General features: G+C 39.6%; 1 protein-coding gene across 2 annotated transcripts; it reads right to left on the bottom strand.

Moving 5' to 3' along the window:
- Window positions 1–3225: 3225 nt before the first annotated feature.
- FBXO5 (F-box protein 5) lies at window positions 3226–16707 on the bottom strand. 2 transcript variants are annotated; one of them, XM_010358188.2, is made up of 5 exons: window positions 16362–16707; window positions 8042–8759; window positions 6084–6174; window positions 4995–5177; window positions 3226–4134 (listed from the first exon to the last, which is right to left on the bottom strand). In XM_010358188.2, exons 2-5 carry the CDS (start codon window positions 8719–8721, stop codon window positions 3883–3885), a joined length of 1206 nt encoding a protein of 401 aa, XP_010356490.2. In that variant the 5' UTR covers window positions 8722–8759; window positions 16362–16707; the 3' UTR covers window positions 3226–3882. The 2 variants fall into 2 exon arrangements, with proteins under 2 accessions (XP_010356490.2, XP_030784778.1); XM_030928918.1 differs by lacking the exon at window positions 16362–16707 and adding an exon at window positions 15985–16299.
- Between the last annotated feature and the right edge of the window lie 3276 nt (window positions 16708–19983).

Here is a 19983-nt window from a genome sequence, read left to right as displayed (position 1 = left end):
ATTGCAAAAATTTTCCCTCATTCTGTAGGTTGCATCTTCACTCTGATGATAGTTTCTTTTGCTGTGCAGAAGCTCTTTAGTTTACTTAGATCCCATTTATCAATTTTGGCTTTTGTTGCCATTGCTTTTGGTGTTTTGTTCATGAAGTAATTGCCCATGCCTATGTCCTGAATGGCATTGCTTAGGTTTTCTTTTAGAGTTTTTATGGTTTTAGGTCTTACGTTTAAGTTGTTAATCCATCTTGAGTTAATTTTTGTATAAGGTGTAAGGAAGGGATCCAGTTTCAGCTTTCTACATACGGCTACCCAGTTTTCCTAACATCATTTATTAAATAGGTAATTCTTTCCTCGTTGCTTGTTTTTGTCAGGTTTGTCAAAGATCAGATGGTTGTAGATGTGTGGTGTTATTTCTGAGGCCTCTGTTCTGTTCCATTGGTCTATATATCAGTTTTGGCACCAGTACCACACTGTTTTGGTTACTGCAGTCTTGTAGTATAGTTTGAAGTCAGTTAGCGTGATGCTTTCAGTTTTGTTCTTTTTGCTTAGGATTGTTTTGGCTATGTGGGGTCTTTTTGGTTCCATATGAAATTTAAAGTAGTTCTTTCCAATTCTGTAAGAAAGTCAATGGTAGCCTGATGGGGATAGCATTGAATCTATAAATTACTTTGGGTAGCATGGCCATTTTCACGATATTGATTCTTCCTATCCATGAGCATGGAATGTTTTTCCATTTGTTTGTGTCCTCTCTTATTTCCTTGAGCAGTGGTTTGTAGTTCTCTTTGAAAAGGTCCTTCAATCCCTTGTAAGTTGTATTCCTAGGTATTTTATTCTCTTTGTAATAATTGTGAATGGGAGTTCACTCATGATTTGGCTCTCTGTTTGTCTGTTATTGGTATATAGGAATGCTTGTGATTTTTGCACATTGATTTTGTATCCTGAGACTTTGCTGAAGTTGCTTATCAGCTTAAGGAGATTTTGGGCTGAGACGATGGGGTTTTCTAAATATACGGTCATGTCATCTGCAGAGACAATTTGACTTTCTCTTTTCTAATTGAATATCCTGTATTTATTTTCTTGCCTTATTGCCTGGCCAGAACTTCCAACATTATGTTGAACAGCAGTGGTGAGAGAGGGCATCCTTGTCTAGTGCCGGTTTTAAAAGGGAATGCTTCCAATTTTTGCCCATTCAGTATGATATTGGCTGTGGGATTGTCATAAATAGCTGTTATTATTCTGAGATATGTTCCATCAATACCTAATTTATTGAGAGTTTTTAGCATGAAGGGCTGTTGAATTTAGTCGAAGGCCTTTTCTGTATCTATTGAGATAATCATGTGGTTTTTGTCACTGGCTCTGTTTGTGATGGATTACGTTTATTGATTTGCGTATGTTTAACCAGCCTTGCATCCCAGGGATGAAGCTGACTTGATCATGGTGGATAAGCTTTTTGATGTGCTGCTGCATTCAGTTTGCCAGTAATTTATTGAGGATTTTCACATAGATGTTCATCAGGGATATTGGCCTGAAATTCTCTTTTTTTGTTATCTCCCTGCCAGGTTTTGGTATCAGGATGATGCTGGCCTCATAAAATGAGTTAGGGAGAATTCTCTCTTTTTCTATTGTTTGGAATGGTTTAAGAAGGAATGGTACCAGCTCCTCTTTGTACCTCTGGTAGAATTTCGGCTGTGAATCCATCCCTTCCTGGACTTTTTTTGGTTGGTAGGCTATCAATTACTGCCTCAATTTCAGAAGTTGTTATTGGTCTATTCAGGGATTTGACTTCTTCCTGCTTTAGTCTTGGGAGGGAGTATATGTCCAGGAATTTATCCATTTCTTATAGATTTTCTAGTTTATTTGCGTGGAGGCGTTTATAGTATTCTGTGACGGTAGTTTGCATTTCTGTGGGGTCGGTGGTTATATCCTCTTTATCATTTCTTATTGCATCTATTTGATTCTTCTCTTTTCTTCATTAGTCTGGCTAGCGGTCTATTTTGTTGATCTTCTCAAAACGTCAGCTCCTGGATTCACTGATTTTTTTGAAGGGTTTTTCGTCTATCTCCTTCAGTTTTGCTTAGTTCTTATTTTCTGCTAGTTTTGAATTTGTTTGCTCTTGCTCCTCTAGTCCTTTTAGTTGTGATGTTAGGTGTCAATTATAGATCTTTCCCGCCTTCTCGTGTGCATTTAGTGCTATAAATTTCTCTCTACACACTGCTTTAAATGTGTCCCAGAGATTCTGCTACATTGTCTTTGTTCTCATTGGTTTCGAGGAACATCTTTATTTCTGCCTCAATTTTGTTATTCACCCAGTAGTCATGCTGGTGCAGGTTGCTCAGTTTGCATGTAGTTGTGCGGTTCTGAGTTTCTTAATCTTGAGTTCTAATTTGATTGCACTGACAGCACCTTACTTGTAATAGCAGAAAATGGAGTAAAGAGCGAAACACCCATCAACTGGTGAATGAACTGGTATATCTAACAGCATACTGCCTCGTAACGAAAAGCCCATTAACTACTGATGCACGCACACAGATGAATGTCAAAATAGCCTTCAGTGAAAGCAAACTTTGACTCCATTTATAGAAAATCCTTGAAATACCTACAGTGACAAAGATCAGTGATTGCCTGGGAGTTGACAGGAGGGACCCTCTACCTTAGGTTTTTGTTGAGATCAAACGCAAAGCCCTTAAACTTCTTTGGGGCCTAATTGATAGCATCTGAGGCCCACCCTTCAATCTTTGAAGGGTCTAGTCTGAATTCAACCTCTTAGGATTTCCCCATATTCACAACTGAAACTGAAACATAACTTTGGAATTAAGGAATAAAGACATCCTTGTTCTGGGCTCTTGTTACTAGCACATGTGTTTGACTGCAGCCAAGATGGCATCTTGTTCTATACAATTTAAATCCTTCTAGCTTTTTGGGGGGTATGGGGCGCTATTTAATCCAAGTTCAGCTCATTTAGTGATAAATTACCATATCAGTATTTACCAGTGTCTTTTATGCTCTTCCTGTATTGAATCATCTTGAGATGTTTATCTCAAGACCCAACCCACAACTACTGAATTAAGCTATTAAGTGGGGAAAAACCAGGATCAGGGTACTGTCTAAAAATCTCACAAGCTCCCCAGAAAAACCATCACAAAAATCCATTCAATGCCTTCATACAAACGCAGTCTACTGCAGCTTCCTAATTCAGTTGTTTCCAGGATTACAATGTTTATAAAAGGTATACATTAAGCTTACAACAATTTTATTTAGCAAAATTTATTTTTGTATGTACATACAAAAGACATTTTCTTTGACATATAAAAAATACAGAAATATTTACATGTCTACAAAAATATTAAAACAGATTTCAGAAATAAGGAAAACAAGCACGTTTTTACAAAGGATACTTTCTTGGGAAATATACACACAAAAAAAGCTTTAGAAAGGTGACAAAACATTTAATAGACTCCAGAAGTTGATATTTCTATTGGTATCAATTGAATAAGATGAGTATAAAATGTCTGAAACGCTAACAGATGGAAAACCAGACTTACATTTGAGACTGTCTAGGTAAAATTGCATGTGTTTCCTTTTACCATAAAATTGAATCAATTTTTTTTTTTTTACCCTCAGTATCACATAACTATCTACTTTTCCTTTTTTCTTAAAATATTTAAATTGTTTGATTTGTATTGAGAATTTTAAACTTTTTCTCATTAAATTGTAAAAATAGTTTAAGAGGTTGTCTATCCTCTTTACCCTCTGGGGGAAAAAAACCTCAGGATACTACACTGATTTCAACATAAAATTGAAAATCACAATACAATATTTTTTTAAGTTAAAACCTAACATTTTCTAACTAACATTCATGATCAGTAACAATTGATTTAATAAGAGATCACAATCTTCGTAAATTCTTTTTGCTTTTCTTTGTACCAGGCAGGGGACCTATTTTACAACTGGCTTTGAGGAGCTTGCCATCTGAACAGTCTTTAGTAGTATGGTAATTACAGAGACACCTCGTACAATAATCAAATCCACAGCCTTCTCGTTTGCAGGTTGCCCGTTGTAAATAGCAATCATATTTTGCAGGTGAATTACAGCGAACACAGGCTTTGAGGCTTTCGTTCTTTTTCAAAGTCTTGGCAACCTAAAAAGAAAAAAAAACAAAAAAACTATAAACAAATTTCAGCAAGGATTACATGTACTTTAGTTAGTAAAACCAAGGACACCCTTGCACCTTCCCCAACACATGTATGAAATATCACTGTCACACATACAATAACTACTGCCCTAAGTTTTATCTATGTAGTACCTGATAGCAGATGCTCAATAAATACTTTCTGAATAAATTTGTATGTTGCATTACTCATTATGGCATAAAATTTAAGACTAGTTTTGTTATGTAGGATTTACATTTACTGATCAATGTGAATCAGAAAATATTCTATAATTTTGGTAAGTTATCTAAATTAAGCTTGCAAAGTTATCTACATGTGAGTAGAACTTTTAGCACACATCACTCACTGATCTGAGGGTATAATAGAAGGCCCTTCAAGTTCAGAAAGCTTGCCTTTTTCCACTTAACTCTCTTCCTCAGTTCTTAAAGGCGGAAACTGCAAAATGTAGTATTGAGTACTTTTATAAGAAATCTAGGTTTTTCATTATTTCCTCAGTGTTTCTAAATTAGAACCCAAAATCACTGAACTTTCATAAACAATGCCAAGCAGTACCTAATATTCATAGAAATACATTTCTGTGTACTTTCCTAATTTCATGTTTGTTTTCCACATTATTGTGAGTGAAATGAAGAGGACACTAATGAAATCTCTAATAGTTCTAATTATACTACAATTAAATTTAGATGATCACCAATATCAGGTTTCTTAATGTCAGAGATTAACCTAGTTATTATCTAGAGCCAAGTTACATTTTGACCTTGAAAGTTCTTTTACATTTCTTACTCTAAATCCCTTATGTTTTAAGATTTATCATTAGACAAAAAATTACCTCAGAGAATTCATTGTGTCGACTATAAGTAGAACCTTTCTGATCACCTTGATTGGATACCTTGGTTTGAGCATCTTTTTTGAGAGAAGTCTGGGCTGCTGATTTCTGAACAGAAGCCAGTGGGGTTCTGAACATAACATATTCTCTGGTTGATGCATGTGGTGAAAATTTATTGTTGTTTTCCTAATTAAAAAAAAAAGTTTTAATAGAACTTAGCAATTATTTCCTGTATCCTCAACAATGAGACATTTTTATGTTTGTATATAAAAGAAATGATGGCCGGGTGCGGTGGCTCAAGCCTGTAATCCCAGCACTTTGGGAGGCCGAGATGGGCGGATCACGAGGTCAGGAGATCGAGACTATCCTGGCTAACACGGTGAAACCCCGTCTCTACTAAACACATAAAAAAAATTAGCCGGGCGTGGTGGCAGGCACCTGTAGTCCCAGCTACTCAGGAGGCTGAGGCAGGAGAATGGCATAAACCCGGGAGGTGGAGCTTCCACTCAGCTGAGATCCGGCCACTGCACTCCAGCCTGGGCGACAGAGCGAGACTCCGTCTCAAATAAAAAAAAAAAAAAAGAAATGACAAGATTATGTCAAGAGACTTATCCCTACATGCAATTTACCTGCACGTACTTAAAAAAAAGCAATACCTAAATACTCACACATATCAAGCCTAACTTATTGACAGAAACTGAACCAAAACTGTGAGAAATCACTTTAAATGCAGAGTCTATATGGTACTTAACACCTAAAAAGTAAAACAGCTTTTCTAAATTTTCCAAAAGTTATAAAATACACATACAAACAACTGGCAACTAAGATTGACTAATGGTCAACTCTATCTGAGAACTGAGTAATTTTCCCTTTGTTACTTTAGACATTCTATTTCTAGGAAGAATCCGAGAAATAAATGATTGAGTTGAGATTTCTTTATTTTTGAATGTGGTTTCTAAGTTCTAGTATAAGGCTGAAATACTTTATGAATGTAAAGAAGGATTTCCAGATTACCTGTTTTTTTTTCCCTCTATTTCTAGAAGAGCACTAGCAGTGCATTTTTAACGAAAAATATCATCTGCAAACACTTACGGTAACTCTTTGTATTGCTTTACTGTACAACTGGAATGCCCCCTTATCATCTTCTAGGATCTTCTTCCAAGTTATGCTTACTTTAGACACACTGGAAAAGTAAATTACCATAAATGAAATAATTAAAGCATCACAAAGAGCTAAGATGAATACAGTAGAAAAACATTAGCAGTGCAAAAGGTATTTACATTATTAGTAGTGCTTCTCAAACCTGACCACATTACAATTGCCTGGCGGTTTTAACTGGTCTAAAATGGAGCTCAGGGCTCTGTATTTTTAAAAAGCTCCCTCCTCATCAAGTAATTCTAAGTGCATTGAGGCTTAAGAACCACTGCTTTGTACAGTATTTTTTCACAATATCTGCAAACATCAAATAGTAGCTACCATTGTGTGTGTGTGTTTATGTGTATATTTATATATATATGATACCATGTTAGCTATCTGGTAAAAGTAATAGACAAATTTCAAAGTACTCTAGGCAGACTGCTATTAGAAACCAACTTTGTTAGAACTTTGTAGAAACCAACTCACTATGTTAACAGAAAAAGTAGAATCTGTGATACTGATTTGATTGTCCCTCAAGCTGTTTAGGCTCATGCCTGTAATCCCAGCACCTTGGAAGGCCAAAGCGGGCAGATCACAAGGTCAAGAGATTGAGAGACCATCCTGTCCTACACAGTGAAACCCCGTGTCTACTAAAAATACAAAAATTAGCTGGTCATGGTGGCACGTGCCTGTGGTGCCAGCTACTCAGAAGGCTGAGGCAGGAGAATCGCTTGAGCCCGGAAGGCAGAGGTTGCAGTGAGCCAAGATCACGCCACTGCACTCCAGCCTGGTGACAGGGCGAGACTCCGTCTCAAAAAACAAAAAAAAACCCAAGAAGCTGTTTATATCTGTTTTGCTTTAGCTCTTGTTTCATAAAGACCAGTGTAAACTCATACTTGCAAAGAGTTATCTCCAGATAATTTTTCAAAAAGCCAAAAAAAAAACAAAAAAACAAAAAAACAAACCCCAACCCCAGTTGAGTCCTATCTAATTCTAGTTTGCATAATCACCTTAATTCTCAAAGTTATCTGACTAATTGATTTTCCTTGGTATATTGAGAAAGAAATGGTGGTTAGCACAAGGTTTCTAAGAAATCGTCATAAACAGAGCCTGGGAGGCGGAGGTTGCAGTACGCCAAGATTGCACCATTGCACTCCAGCCTGGGTGACGGGAGTGAAACCCTGTCTCAAAATAAATAAATACATAATAATAATAATAAAAAATCACAAATCCCTATTTGTGGATCTTCATATTTTCATGACTATCAAACCTAGGAGAGCCCTACCACCAAAAAATGGCTTAGAAAGAACAAAAATTACTTCATACTTTCTGGTGTGACAAGTCATAATGCCTATTAGACATGCAGACTGGAACTAGGCTGTTTTATAGTTAAGCCCCAAAGATGTAACTTACATATTAGAAATGTCAAAACCAAAAGGAACAAAGATCTTAATCCAATAGAAACAGTTTTGAAATAGTATGAATATAAAATTTGAAATGACTAGGTTAAATGCATAATTCTAAAGTTTTCTTTCATCTTAGTGGCACACAGGTAGCAAAACACCAGCAAAAGTCATTACTGCAATTAAACAACATTGTAAGGCTACCTACAACAGGTTGAGCATTTCTAATCCAAAAATCTGAAAACTTCTGAATGCTGACATGATGCTCAAAGGAAATGCACATTGGAGCACTTTTGGATTTCGGATTAGGGATATTCAACTGTTTAACCTGTAGGGTATAATAAAAATATTCCAAAATTCGAAAAACATCTGAAATCCTTCTGGTCCCAAGCATTTCAGATGAGGGACACTCAACCTGTACAACAGTCTTTGCATGAGCTGGTGGTACTGAGCCACTAATAGCAATGTTCAGTGGATTATGTTAACATGTATATTCAAAACAGTACTTACTTGATTAAGTCCATATCACTGAGTTGTGCTAAAATAGTTGCTAAGAGATGTCTGAGTCCCCTTCGAAAGAGTTCGCTGAGAATATCTACACATTCTAGTCCCATTTTTCTGCCAATTATATTCTGCAGTCTAAAATTTCCTCTGGCTATAATTTCCTTCAACATCTCCCGATCTACTTTAGGATTTCGTTTTGCATTCTTTTTTAATGTTGAACAAACCACTTTTTCAAAATGAAGAACTGGCAGCAAGTTTTTGTTGGGATATTGGTCTGGGCTTTGTATTTGTAGCAGGCAGGATTGGGGACTGTCACTGAAATTTTCCTCCAGGAGGCTACCTTCTTCATGTTCACTGAGGCCACTTTGTTGAGAAAATGAGGAATAGCCACTGTCTTCATAAAGTCTACTGGTCTCTAGTGCTTCAATTTCATTTGTACTATTAAGTGTTTGTTGCACATGTTGATTTTCCTTGTTATGCAAGGGCTTGCTTTCAGTTTCAAGTTCTACAATCCTAGGGCTCACAATCGGTGACCCAATACATGACAGCCTTTCATAGTCTTTAATGCAGTCTTTACAGGAACCTTCCAAATATGCAGGGGTGTAGGAAACTAGTCTTCCAATGTCATCAGGTTTTACCAGTTTAAGTCCAGAATGAACATGGTTACAATTAAAATCACACTTCATTTTGACAGAAAGGGTAGAACTTTCTTCTTCTTTACAACCTATAAAAAGAACATAACATTTACATCTTAATGGCAAAATTTCCACACATCCCTACTTCTTAAATTGGGATATACAAAGATTACTTTGCAATCTCTCAGCGTTAGGTATTGTCTACATGTACTTGCTTATACAGCTGTGATGTTATTCAAGTTTAATTATTGATATGACAACAATATGTGAAAATATTACTTAAATCTTGTAAGTATATACAAATTATATTATTCTTGAGAAGGCATTTCAGAACAGACTGCTTTTGGATGGCTGTAACATCTGACTGTTATCTATAACTGATTGAGTAAAAAATAGTGGAAAAAGGGGCTATAAAATAAACATCTGTGTTTATGGAACAAATGAGAAAATGTGATGTATCAAAAGAGTAGGCTCTATGGTCAAAGTTATCCTTAAAGTAACCACAAATACTTTTAGATTCAGTGTTTATTCCTTGGACTTAAATGACATTATGGTTCTCTTTGACTTAAGCACAACCCAAGCCACTGACAGCAAAAATGGTTAAGATTAGTACAGGAGGACAATGTATATAAGGGTGGGAATAATCTTGATAAAAATAATAAAAATTTTGTATATTATTTCACCATTAGCAATGATTGCAAGCCTTAAAATAACTAATCAAGAAATCTATAGGTAGCGTGGAGAAAAGAACTAATAACACATTTAAACAACTATAAATTAAAGTCTACCTGAATTCCCACAGCTCTTATCTCCAAGTTTTATTCTGATGGGTGCTCTTGGTGACCTTCTAATATACTTAAAGCGTTTGTCTACCTTACTGGATAGTAAACTTAAGTACAGGGACATCTCCCTGTATCTTCTCTAATATGTGCTGGAAACTGCTGTCTTTTAATCACTGAACAAAGACATTCCACCGTAAGAATGAATAGTTCTGCTATCAATCAAAAGTAAGAGTTGGTAAATAAGAAAAGAATGACACTCTAATCAATTAACCAGATTTAAAAATATGAGTGGTAGGGCAGCAGGTGTAAATTACTGTTCAATTGCTTTAAATAACTTAAGATAAACTTGCTATTAATGATAAATAGAAAAAAAGGAAAGACTTGTTCAGGGTTTTATTACCACCCTGCTCCAACCCTCAGGACCTAAGAAATCAGTTAAGACACAATGGAGCAGGCAGCGTCTTAAGATAGCTTTAAAGAAAGGTTTCACCATCCCTGTGCTACATTTTGCAGTGAATGCCTGTTTGTTCTCAGGGGTTGTCCTGTGCATTTTAGGATGTTAAGCAGCCTTTACCCATTAGACACCAAGGGCAGCCCCCACTCCCAATATGCAATGTCTCCAGTTACCAGTTATCGCCAAATATTGGGGAGGGGAAAAGGCCAGCTGCAAAATTTCCTCTATTCTTCAGTTGAGAACCACAACTCTAAAAAGTGATTAGGATTATCAGGCAACAGTGGCCTGGTAAGGGCATTCACAATTTGAGCAATGGCACAATGCTGGGAAGGAATATGGTAGATGAGTTCAGAAACTGTTTAGCATTGTTGAAGGCAGAGAATAAGAGTAGGGAAACAATGCAGACATGAGCCTGAATATTAAATGCCAGGTTAAAATGTGCCCCATCTACCATCCCCACACAAGCCAATCATATATAGCTAACAATTTATACTGTAAGTAAATGTATATAGCATCAGTATGCTTAGTCTGCACTAAATATTGGTAATGTGTTCACATTAAATTTAACTATTTTTTACGTAGAGCAAAACTTTTCAACTCAAAGTACAAATGGATACTTTCATAGAAAGTAACTTGTAGAGAGAAACTGCTTGTAAATTCCCAATGTTAATACAGTGAAAGATACATAGTATGTGCTCCAGGATCCCACTAAACATAAAATTAAGAGTTGAGCTGCATAAAAAATAAAGAATATACAAATTCTAGCTCCCTAATTAACCCTAAATCTAGAACAAATGATTCTGAGTGGTTTACTTTCATTCAGAGGAAAAGTAAAAAATGCCAAGAGATTGCTTCTATTTTTGCCTCAAATCAACTAAAGAATTAGGTTTGATTTATACATGACCACAATTTACATGAGAGGATAAAAAAGCAGAAGCCACTTATGAAGGCACGCTCTGCTTTGTTTAGCTGCCTAAACCAAAAAGGCCTGAAAATACTTCAGGAATTCAAAGTCATTCTCTTTCTGCTGTCTTCAGAACAGTTACTGGGAGGTTGTCCTATAGAACCTCTTTCATTCAACACTGTTCTTTGAATATGGACAGTTCTTTAAAATTAGAGCTAATAATGATGCAAATACTTTAAACTTGTTTAGAAGTTTGCAATTTCCAATGCTTACAAACCTTTTGAGGTAGGATGGGGAACTGTTATTTTTACAATTGAGCACACTGAAGTGTAGCTTAGTTTGCCCAATACAGGTAGTTAATTAAATGAGGCAGATTTCTCTTCCTCATTATAATGAGGTGCTCTGGAAAAACAGATCTAATGAATAACATTTATACTGTTTATAAAAATGACAGAAAAGCCAGAATTTATGGTGCAAGTGCACTTAAGGCACTAAAGAAAAAAATGTGTACATTTTTTTCTCATGTGAGCTGGCCCTTTTCAGACCTTAGTAACAATGACCTTTCCATCCCAGGGGCTTTGTACCTTATGCCTTTCCCTGCTTAGAATATCTTTTCCACTTCCTTTGCCTATTTAGCTTCTAATCCATTACTCATGGAGAGCTTCTTCTTTTTTTTTTTTGAGGGAACTTTTCAGACCTCATCAAACCCTACTTTAAAGCACTACCAAATTGAAATTTTTAAAAGTACTTTTAAGTTCCTTAAAGGCCAGACATGACTGTTACTGCTTATGACAAAATCCAAGCAAATAGCAGTGCCTGACACAATGAAGACATATGATATAAAAATGTGTTTCCCATTTTTTTTTGTTAGCTAATACCAACATTAGAATCTGTACCCTTCCTCACGAAATTAGCACTTAAGGAGTTAAAATGACTACCACATTCCTCTTGCAACAACATATATTTTCACATGAATAATTAGATTTAGTATTTAGGTCAGGTGCAGTGACTCATGCCTATAATCCCAACACTTTGGGAGGCTGGGATTGGGAGATTGCTTGAGCTCAGGTGTTCAGACCAGTCTAGGCAACATAAAGAGACTCCATCTCTATAAAAATTAAAAAAAGAAACTAGCTGGGCATGGTGGCATGCACCTGCGGTCCCAACTACTAGGGAGGTTGAGGCGGGAGAATTGTTTTGAGCCTGGGAGGTTGAGGCTGCAGGGAGTTGTGATCATACCACTGCATTCCAGCCTGGAAGACAGAGGGAAACCCTGTCTTAAAAAAGAAAAAGAAAGAAAAGGTTTGGTATTTTAAAAGAATTTTAGTAAACTTATTCTGAATTTACAGAAAAGTTGCAAGAATAGTGCAGAATTCCTGTACCCCCATTGCTCAACTTATATTACTAACATGAATGCATGTCACAACAAATTAACCAATATTGCTGCATTATTAACTAAAATCCCTATTTTATGTGGACTGCTGTGGTTCCTACCTAAAGTCTTTTTACTGTTCCAGGGTCTTATCCAGGATACATTACATTTAGTCATCACATCTCCTCAGGCTCCTCTTGACTATGACAATTTCCTTGTTGATAATTGCCTTGACAATTCTGAGAAATACTGGTTATTTTGTAGCCTATTCCACAATTAGGATTTGTCAAGTTTTTCTCAGTCTTAGTCTGGGGCTGTGGGTTTTTAGACCACAGAGGTAAGGTGCTATGATTTGAACTGATGTTAACCTTGATGACTTGGCTGAGGTAGTATTTCTGAGCTTGCTCCAAATGTAAAGTTACTCCTTTTTGTTCTTTTTCCATTTGAAACTTTTTGGAAGTCACTATGCACACCTCACACTTAAAGGAGTAAATTTATAAATCATTTGAAATTCTTCTGTACAGCAGATTTGTCCATTAATCTCCTATTTATTCATACTACCAATCATTTATGTGAGTATAAACTCATAGACTTTGGGTTATAATCCAATACTACTTAATGTATTGCTCAAATTGTTCCAGCTTTTGCTATTGTGAGCTCTTTCAGTTGACATTGGTGTCCATTTCACATACTTAAATCATTTTGTGTTTTGAACATCCCTTACTTTCTGGGACTACAAGACGCTCTAAGCGCATCTTCTAATTTCCCTGTTCCAGCCCTAGAATCAGTCATTTCTCCAAGGAACTCTGGTTTCCTTTTTTTTTTTTTTTTTTTTTGGAGAAAGGTATTAAATGAAAGTGAAATCTGGATGTTGGCTGTTGATTTAATTTTAAAACGTGAAATTAATGTACTTTTCATTTCCATAACAATACTGCAGAAGAAACAGATTAGCATAGCATGATGTTTTATAAAAAAGGAAGCTGAAGCAACTGTTTGCAAAAGGTTAAATCCATTCCTTTTAACTAGCTAAGTGTTTTCCAATGACCAGGCCAAATTTGGGAAATATATGAAGTATTCATATAATTGACTTATTATCCAGAAAGACAGAAAATATTATATGGCTTCATAACCTCTTGAATTAAACAGTTGAAGGCTAAGGGTTCAGTTGAACCATTTCACTTATTTATCCAACATCCACTCAGTGACAGGGTAGGGGGAGAGAAAGATATTAATTAGGGATGATCTTTTAGCAAAGCTGACATTCTGAAATCTGAACACCTTATGGAAATCTAGTGGAAGAGTTCCAGATGGTGGGAAACATAGGAAACAAGGAAAAATGTAAGTGCTCAATAAAGACAAATATCTGTAACGCTGAGTTGGGGGAGGTTATTGAAAATTATAGTTGAAGAGGTACAATGATCTGCAGATTTGTGGGGTAGGCTGGGTCCTATGTGGAGGAGAGAAGTTTGGTTTACATTTTTAGAAGATCATTGGCAGTTGTGGAGAATGAATTGCAGGAAGGTAAAAGTAGAAGCAGAGAGAACATAGTTAGAAATGTTTATCACAGAAGTACAGAGTGTGGGAAACTCAGAGTAGAAGGATTGTAGCGGAAATGAAAGTAACTGCATAGATTGAAGGTCTGTTATTTAGGAGGGTAAAGTCAACTTGCTGCTAATCTACTAGATGTGGATATGAAGAAAAGGAGAGTAAAAAAACACCCTGGGGTTTAAGGCTTGAGTATCTAAGGTGATATAGTGCTATTTACTGAGTTATGGAAAACTGATGAAATTAATGCTTAAAAACCTCAGTTTCCTCATCCATAAAATGAGAGTAAGACAATAAAACGGGACTAAATGCAAGGTAAAGTCCCTGTCACAAGGGTCTAGTCAATATAATCTATTTTTAATCACATAAGCCAAATCCCTTCATATTCCTTACATTGCCAATCATTAACATTTAGAAGTAGTAAAGCACATTTCACAAAGAATTATATATTTCAGAATAACACATACTTTTCCATAAGAATGTATAGAGTTAAGAATCAGATCCAAGTTTGAATGAAAATCCTGGCTTAACCTTTTGACTAGCTTTGTGAACTTGGAATGTCCTATTCCTACTTTTCCCCCAAGTGCAGATAGTAATAAGACTCATACATGGCATTGTTTAAACTTCTCATTTACCGACTCCCAGCCCAGTTATACAGAGAAAAGAAAATTTTACAATGTTTGACTTTACATTTAATTTTCCAATATAGACCTGATCCTCCATATTAAATGTCATAAATAAGGCTGCAGTCCTTAAAAATCTTTGTAACTCATCTGTTAACTAAAATAATTAAGTTCCAGTCTCTAATACCTACAGATAACTACCATGTGGTCAACGTTAGGCATGGCCATTCCTTAAGAGTTTAAGAGGCCCAATGCTTGTGACCATAAAGTAATCTTTATGAGAAAATTTTAGAAAAGCCTACTTTCAAAACTATTTGGAGGTAACATATATGTATTTTTAATTTCATCTCCTCAAACCTGTAAACTGGGGAAAAAATTCCAACAGGCAGTAAATTCTTTCTGAGGAGCAAGGTAGTAAAGACAAATGGAGTTATCAAAAAAGAAAAAAAAAACCCTCATAAAGCCATCAAGCTTCAAAATTTCGATGGTAGATTGATGATCCAGGATCTTCTAGAAATATACTTTCTATTAAAATTGAAATTAAGCATTTTTTTTCTCCTGAGACTTCCAGAGTTCTTTTTTAATGAAAGTCATTACAAAATAGTACAATGCCGAATTGCTAATTTTTTTCATTTTGGGTTATTTCTCAGGTAAAAATAAGGGCATATGGATTTTATTTAGAGGTAGCAACAAAGAGGGTAAAAATAAGCATTTGAGTGCCTTCCATTCTCTACAAGCTTTGAAATAAAGGACTATCTAGTTCTTCATGAGTTATGGGGAAAAAGTCACCAATTCTTCGATTCTCACAAAATCATCTTAACACTATGGACAAATGCAAGGTTTGTAGTAAAAACTGCTTTTTAAAAACTCTTCCCTTTCCACTCCAGGCCCTGAGACTGGGTTAATGGGCAAAGGGAGAAAAAAATGGGGAAAAGTAACGTTTTTGTTTGGATGTCCCAGTTGAGTCTGGTCCAATGAGGTGGGGGGGTTACTCCGTTTGGCGGGAGTGGGGAGGGAGACCCTAGAACTCCTGAGAGATCGGTGAGGTTGCCCCACAGGGCGCAGGACACGCGGAGGAGGCGGGAGATAACCGCGAGCGCGATCTCCCGCGCCCGCCAGTGAGGCTGGGACCGCGAAAAATCGGGGAAACTGCCTTTGGCTGTGAGGGTGCGGGGCAGATGTAGAAAAGGGTCGCAGAGGGACGAAGGTGAGGCACCTGGTCAGGCCCTGGGGGCTGCCTTCTCGCAGCCCTGTCACCGCCGGGGGCCCCGGGGTGGGGGAGGGGAGGGGCATTTGGCGCCTATTCAAGCAGGGTGGGGTTGGTGGGTCTTCCGAGAAGGAAAAAGGGCGCCCTGGGATGCCACGACCCGCACCTCCGGGGGTTGGAGTCCAGGGTCAGCGTGGGTGACGGGACCCCGCGGCCCGCCATCCGGCCCCTGCACATCTGGCTTCCCCAAGATCCCCAGCCGCCCTCCTCCTGGACCCAGGAACCGCTGCCGCCGCCGGAGGCCGGGCGTGTGGCGTGGCCGCGCGCCCAGGCTCCGGGGGATGTCGGGTCAGGGCCTCAGGCTGCGGCCCTCCCCATGCACCCCTCTGGCGTGCGCGCCCCCCTCGTGCCCGCTCCCCTCACTCACTATCCGAGGGTCGAGGGCGCCCGGCGGCTGTCACGGCGCTGGGGCTGGCGCTGCAGGAGCAGCGGGGTGGCCGTGGGGCGCAGCTGCAGGGGCGCCGGCTCATGCCAGCCGACGTGGAGTCCGCCTCAGGTAAAGGAACCGCTCCGAGAGAAGCTGAGCAACCTGCCTGCTTCACAGACCTGTATCTCTTAAAAGGCGCCAGCTGGTACTTTTAAAATCTTTGAATTTGGTGCCTAAATCCGCGCGGTCCAATGAGGCGCGTCGCTCGCATGCACGCACCAATAGGAGGGCGGTGGGTGGGGGCGCCCTCTTCCGCGCCCAATTGGACGCTGCCGAGGCGGGGCCGAGCCGCGAAGCCCAGCCCCCTTCCAGCTTACCGGCTACCCACGTCCGGAAAGATGCTACGGCCGGAGGCGGGATCTCCGAGCGCGGGGAGGCCGCGGCCCGGACACACGTGTGGAGGGCCTACCACGCATGCGTGCGCCCGCCAAGATTCCCTCCGCCGTCTTCCGGACCGGCCTCCTGCAAGTCCTAATCTCAGCCCAAATTCAGCGCCGGCTTCCATCTGGAGATCTTCGATGGGTACAAATGGTAGCCGACTTTCTTCGATCATCTCTCGAACGGCAGTTCGGTGAGGGGCAACTCGGCTCGTCAGGGAATCCAGACTTTCCGGAAGACGGACCCTCCCCCAAGCCCAGCTTAGCCCGCCTCTCTAGGATTTACGCGCGCGCTCAGCTCTCCCTCCTAACTCGCCCCTCCCCTTGACCCACGTCTCTGCGCAGGCGCCTTGGCGGGTTGTGGCTGCAGAGTTGGCGGGTCGGCGCTTGCGCACCGGGGTTCCCCGCGATTTTTTTTTCCCCGGGGCTGGGTGAGGGCTGGCCGCGTAGAGGGGCTGTGCGGCTCTCCCTGCGGCAGGCTGACATCAGCTGTGGGAGATCTGCGGCTGCATCTCCCAGGGCCTTCCGGCGGGGCCGAGGGTGGGACCGAGGCACTTCTTCCTTGCGAGCGCATTTATTTGTATTTTCAACCACCCTTCAGACACTTGGTTTACGCTTTCCTGGGTTTTTGTTCCTTTCCTTCAAGGACCAAGCGTAGGAGACAGTAGTCCTGCTCCCAAAAAAAGAATAAATAGAAGTCCCCCCTGACCCCCCTGGCCAAGGGAGCTTTTAGTGATGGCTGGCATGGACATCAGTAGGAAAGTGTACCGGAGTATTAGTGATGCTCAACTTTTCACAATTTGAATATGCACTTAAGTAGGACAGTGCATTCCCTGAACTCAGCTTTATGGCTACAGCCCAGTGAAGCAACGGGATGTGAACTCCAAAAAGGCGAATCCTCGTTTGCTGTTTTCCTCTGGTGCCTTTCTGCAGCCTCGGAGTGAGTTCTTGGCTGTAGTCAGTGTTCAGTACCGTTAGTGACGAGTCCTGTGTGGCGCGGCCAGGATTAGGATGAGTCATACAAGTGCTGGGTGGATCCTGTCTACCTAAAATTTGATCATTAGTTCATTATGGGTTTTTTGTCTTTTCCATTTAAAAAATGTTACATTAAAATAATGTCACTCTTGATGACTGAAATTTTTTTCATCCCCGTAAATGCACCTGAGGCCTGTGCTTCCTTGCCTCACCCTAGCCTGGCCCTGGGGCTAGGTCCTGGAGCTTCAGGGTTAAAAAGACAAAGTCCTGTCCTTCAGGGAGTTTACAGAGACCAATGGGAAAGAAGTTGACAGTGAACAATTTCAGAACACGAAAAAGGATATGAAATAATGTATTGGGGTAGAGAATGCAGATTAGTATAGGTTAAGGATTTTGGATGGTCATGGCGCTTTCTGAGGCTTTGAACCCGGATGTGAGTGTTGAACTGGCCATGCAGAGCTGCATAATAAACAGGGAATAATAAGCAGAGGGAATGCCTGACTACAACTTAGCAAGAAAGACAGGAGATGAGGTTAGAGAGGTAGGCAGAAGCCAGATCCTGTGGGACCTTGTGGATGTTCCATGTAGAGTTTAGACTTTCTTCTGATTGCAGTGGTTAGTTGTTGGAATTTTGGCAAGGTAGTTATTTGTTGATAGAATATTAAAACTATAATAGCTTTTTTATGTAAAAAATAATGTAAATGTTAGCCTTTCATTCTCACAATAGGTTAGCATTATTTTCAGTGTATAATGGTTGTGCTTTTCAGTGTGAGTTAATTCTCACAGTGGCTACCAGAACCACACAGCTAGTAAGCAGAAATTCTAGTGCCAGTCTGCAGGATTCAAAAAGTCCATGTCCTTTCCGCTTATGCTGTGCTAGCCTATAACACTGTCTGCTGGAGCCCTGGTTGGTTTTAGTACATTTCACATTACTTCACAATTTGACCTTAGAGATAACTGTATTCACCTCTTTTATTTTCAGATGCTGGCAGAAATATAAAATTTGAAGCAAGCAAGGGTTCTCATTACATTTTTTTTTTATTATTATTATTTTGAGACCGAGTCTCACTCTGTAGCCCAGACTGGAGTGCAGTGGCGCGATCTTGGCCCATTGCAACCTCTGCCTCCTGGTTCAAGCGATTCCCAAGTAGCTGGGATTATAGGCATGTGCCACCACGCCTGGCTAATTTTTATATTTTTAGTAGAGACAGGGTTTATTTCACCTTGTTGGCCAGGCTGGTCTTGAACTCCTGACCTCAACTGATCCGTCCTCCTTGGCCTCCCAAAGTGCTGGGTGGCATGAGCCACTGTGCCTGGCTCATTAAATTAGCTGAGCATCTGGAATACAACCTTTGGATCTTATCCTCAGCTTAGATTTGTTCTCCAGCAGTTTTTTTATTCTCCAGAAAAAGGCTGATAGATTACTGAAGAAATCAAAATTTCTGTCATAATGTAATATAAAGAACCAAGCATGTTTTGTTGCATGCTAGAATAATTTGTCAGTTTTTTTTCAGCTCATTGGGTTACTGAATCATTGACATTAAGTGATGTTTGAGCTTTAATTATATTATTCATAACTGACAGTATGTTCGGTTCACCGGCACCTGCTAATTCTCATCTAAGTGAGAAACTTAGGGCCACACGGGCGGGGTATGGTGGCTCAATCCTGTAACCCCAGCACTTTGGGAGTCACAGGCAGGAGGATTGCTTGAGCCCAGGAGTCAACATGGTGAAACCCCATCTCTACCAAAAACAAAAAAAGCAAAAATTAGCCAGGCATGGTGGTGCACACCTGTAGTCGCAGTTACTTGGGAGGCCGAGGTGGGAGGATGGCTTGAGCCCAGAGGCAGAGGTTGCAGTGAGCTGAGATCGTGTCACTGCACTCCAGCCTGGCGACCAAAAAATAAAGGGCAGGGGGACATTCTGAATTTTACTAGATGCCAATAGATGTATACATCTCATTTTCTAAATTAGCATCAATCAGTTGTTGGGTGTTTAGGTGGAACATGAAGTGCAGAAAGAACTGCCCTCATTCTTTCATAAAATTCTTATCGCAGACCTACCACATGCAAAACAGTGGGATATATGGAAATAAATGGAACATGATACCTGCCCTTGTGCTTACTACCTGTGAGCTTGCTACATAATAGCCATAATAGGTGTTCAGTAAGTAATTTCTGAATACGAATCATGAGGCATGTCTGTGGGGTAAGGTGTATAAAATAAAGCTATGTGGAACACTGGATGAGTCGAATACATTTAAATTTATGGAAATTTTGGCCAGGTGTGGTGGCTCACGCCTGTAATCCCAGCACCTGGGAGGCCTAGGCAGGCAGATCACCTGAGGTCAGGAGTTCGAGACCAGCCTGGCCAATATTGTGAAACCCCATCTCTATTAAAAATACAAAAAATTAGCCAGGCGTTGGGTGGGCGCCTGTAATCCCAGCTACTTGGCAGGCTGAGGCAGGAGAATCACTTGAACCCAGGAGGTGAAGGTTGCAGTGAACTGATACCACGCCATTACACTCCAGCCTGGCCAACAAGAGTGAAACTCCATCTCAAAAAGAAAATTGTGGAAATTTTCATA

This window comes from Rhinopithecus roxellana, chromosome 4, assembly GCF_007565055.1.
Source record: "Rhinopithecus roxellana isolate Shanxi Qingling chromosome 4, ASM756505v1, whole genome shotgun sequence".
NCBI lineage: Eukaryota > Metazoa > Chordata > Mammalia > Primates > Cercopithecidae > Rhinopithecus > Rhinopithecus roxellana.
Note: the sequence above shows the minus strand (reverse complement) of the source record. Positions and strands in the feature narration are given on the sequence as shown.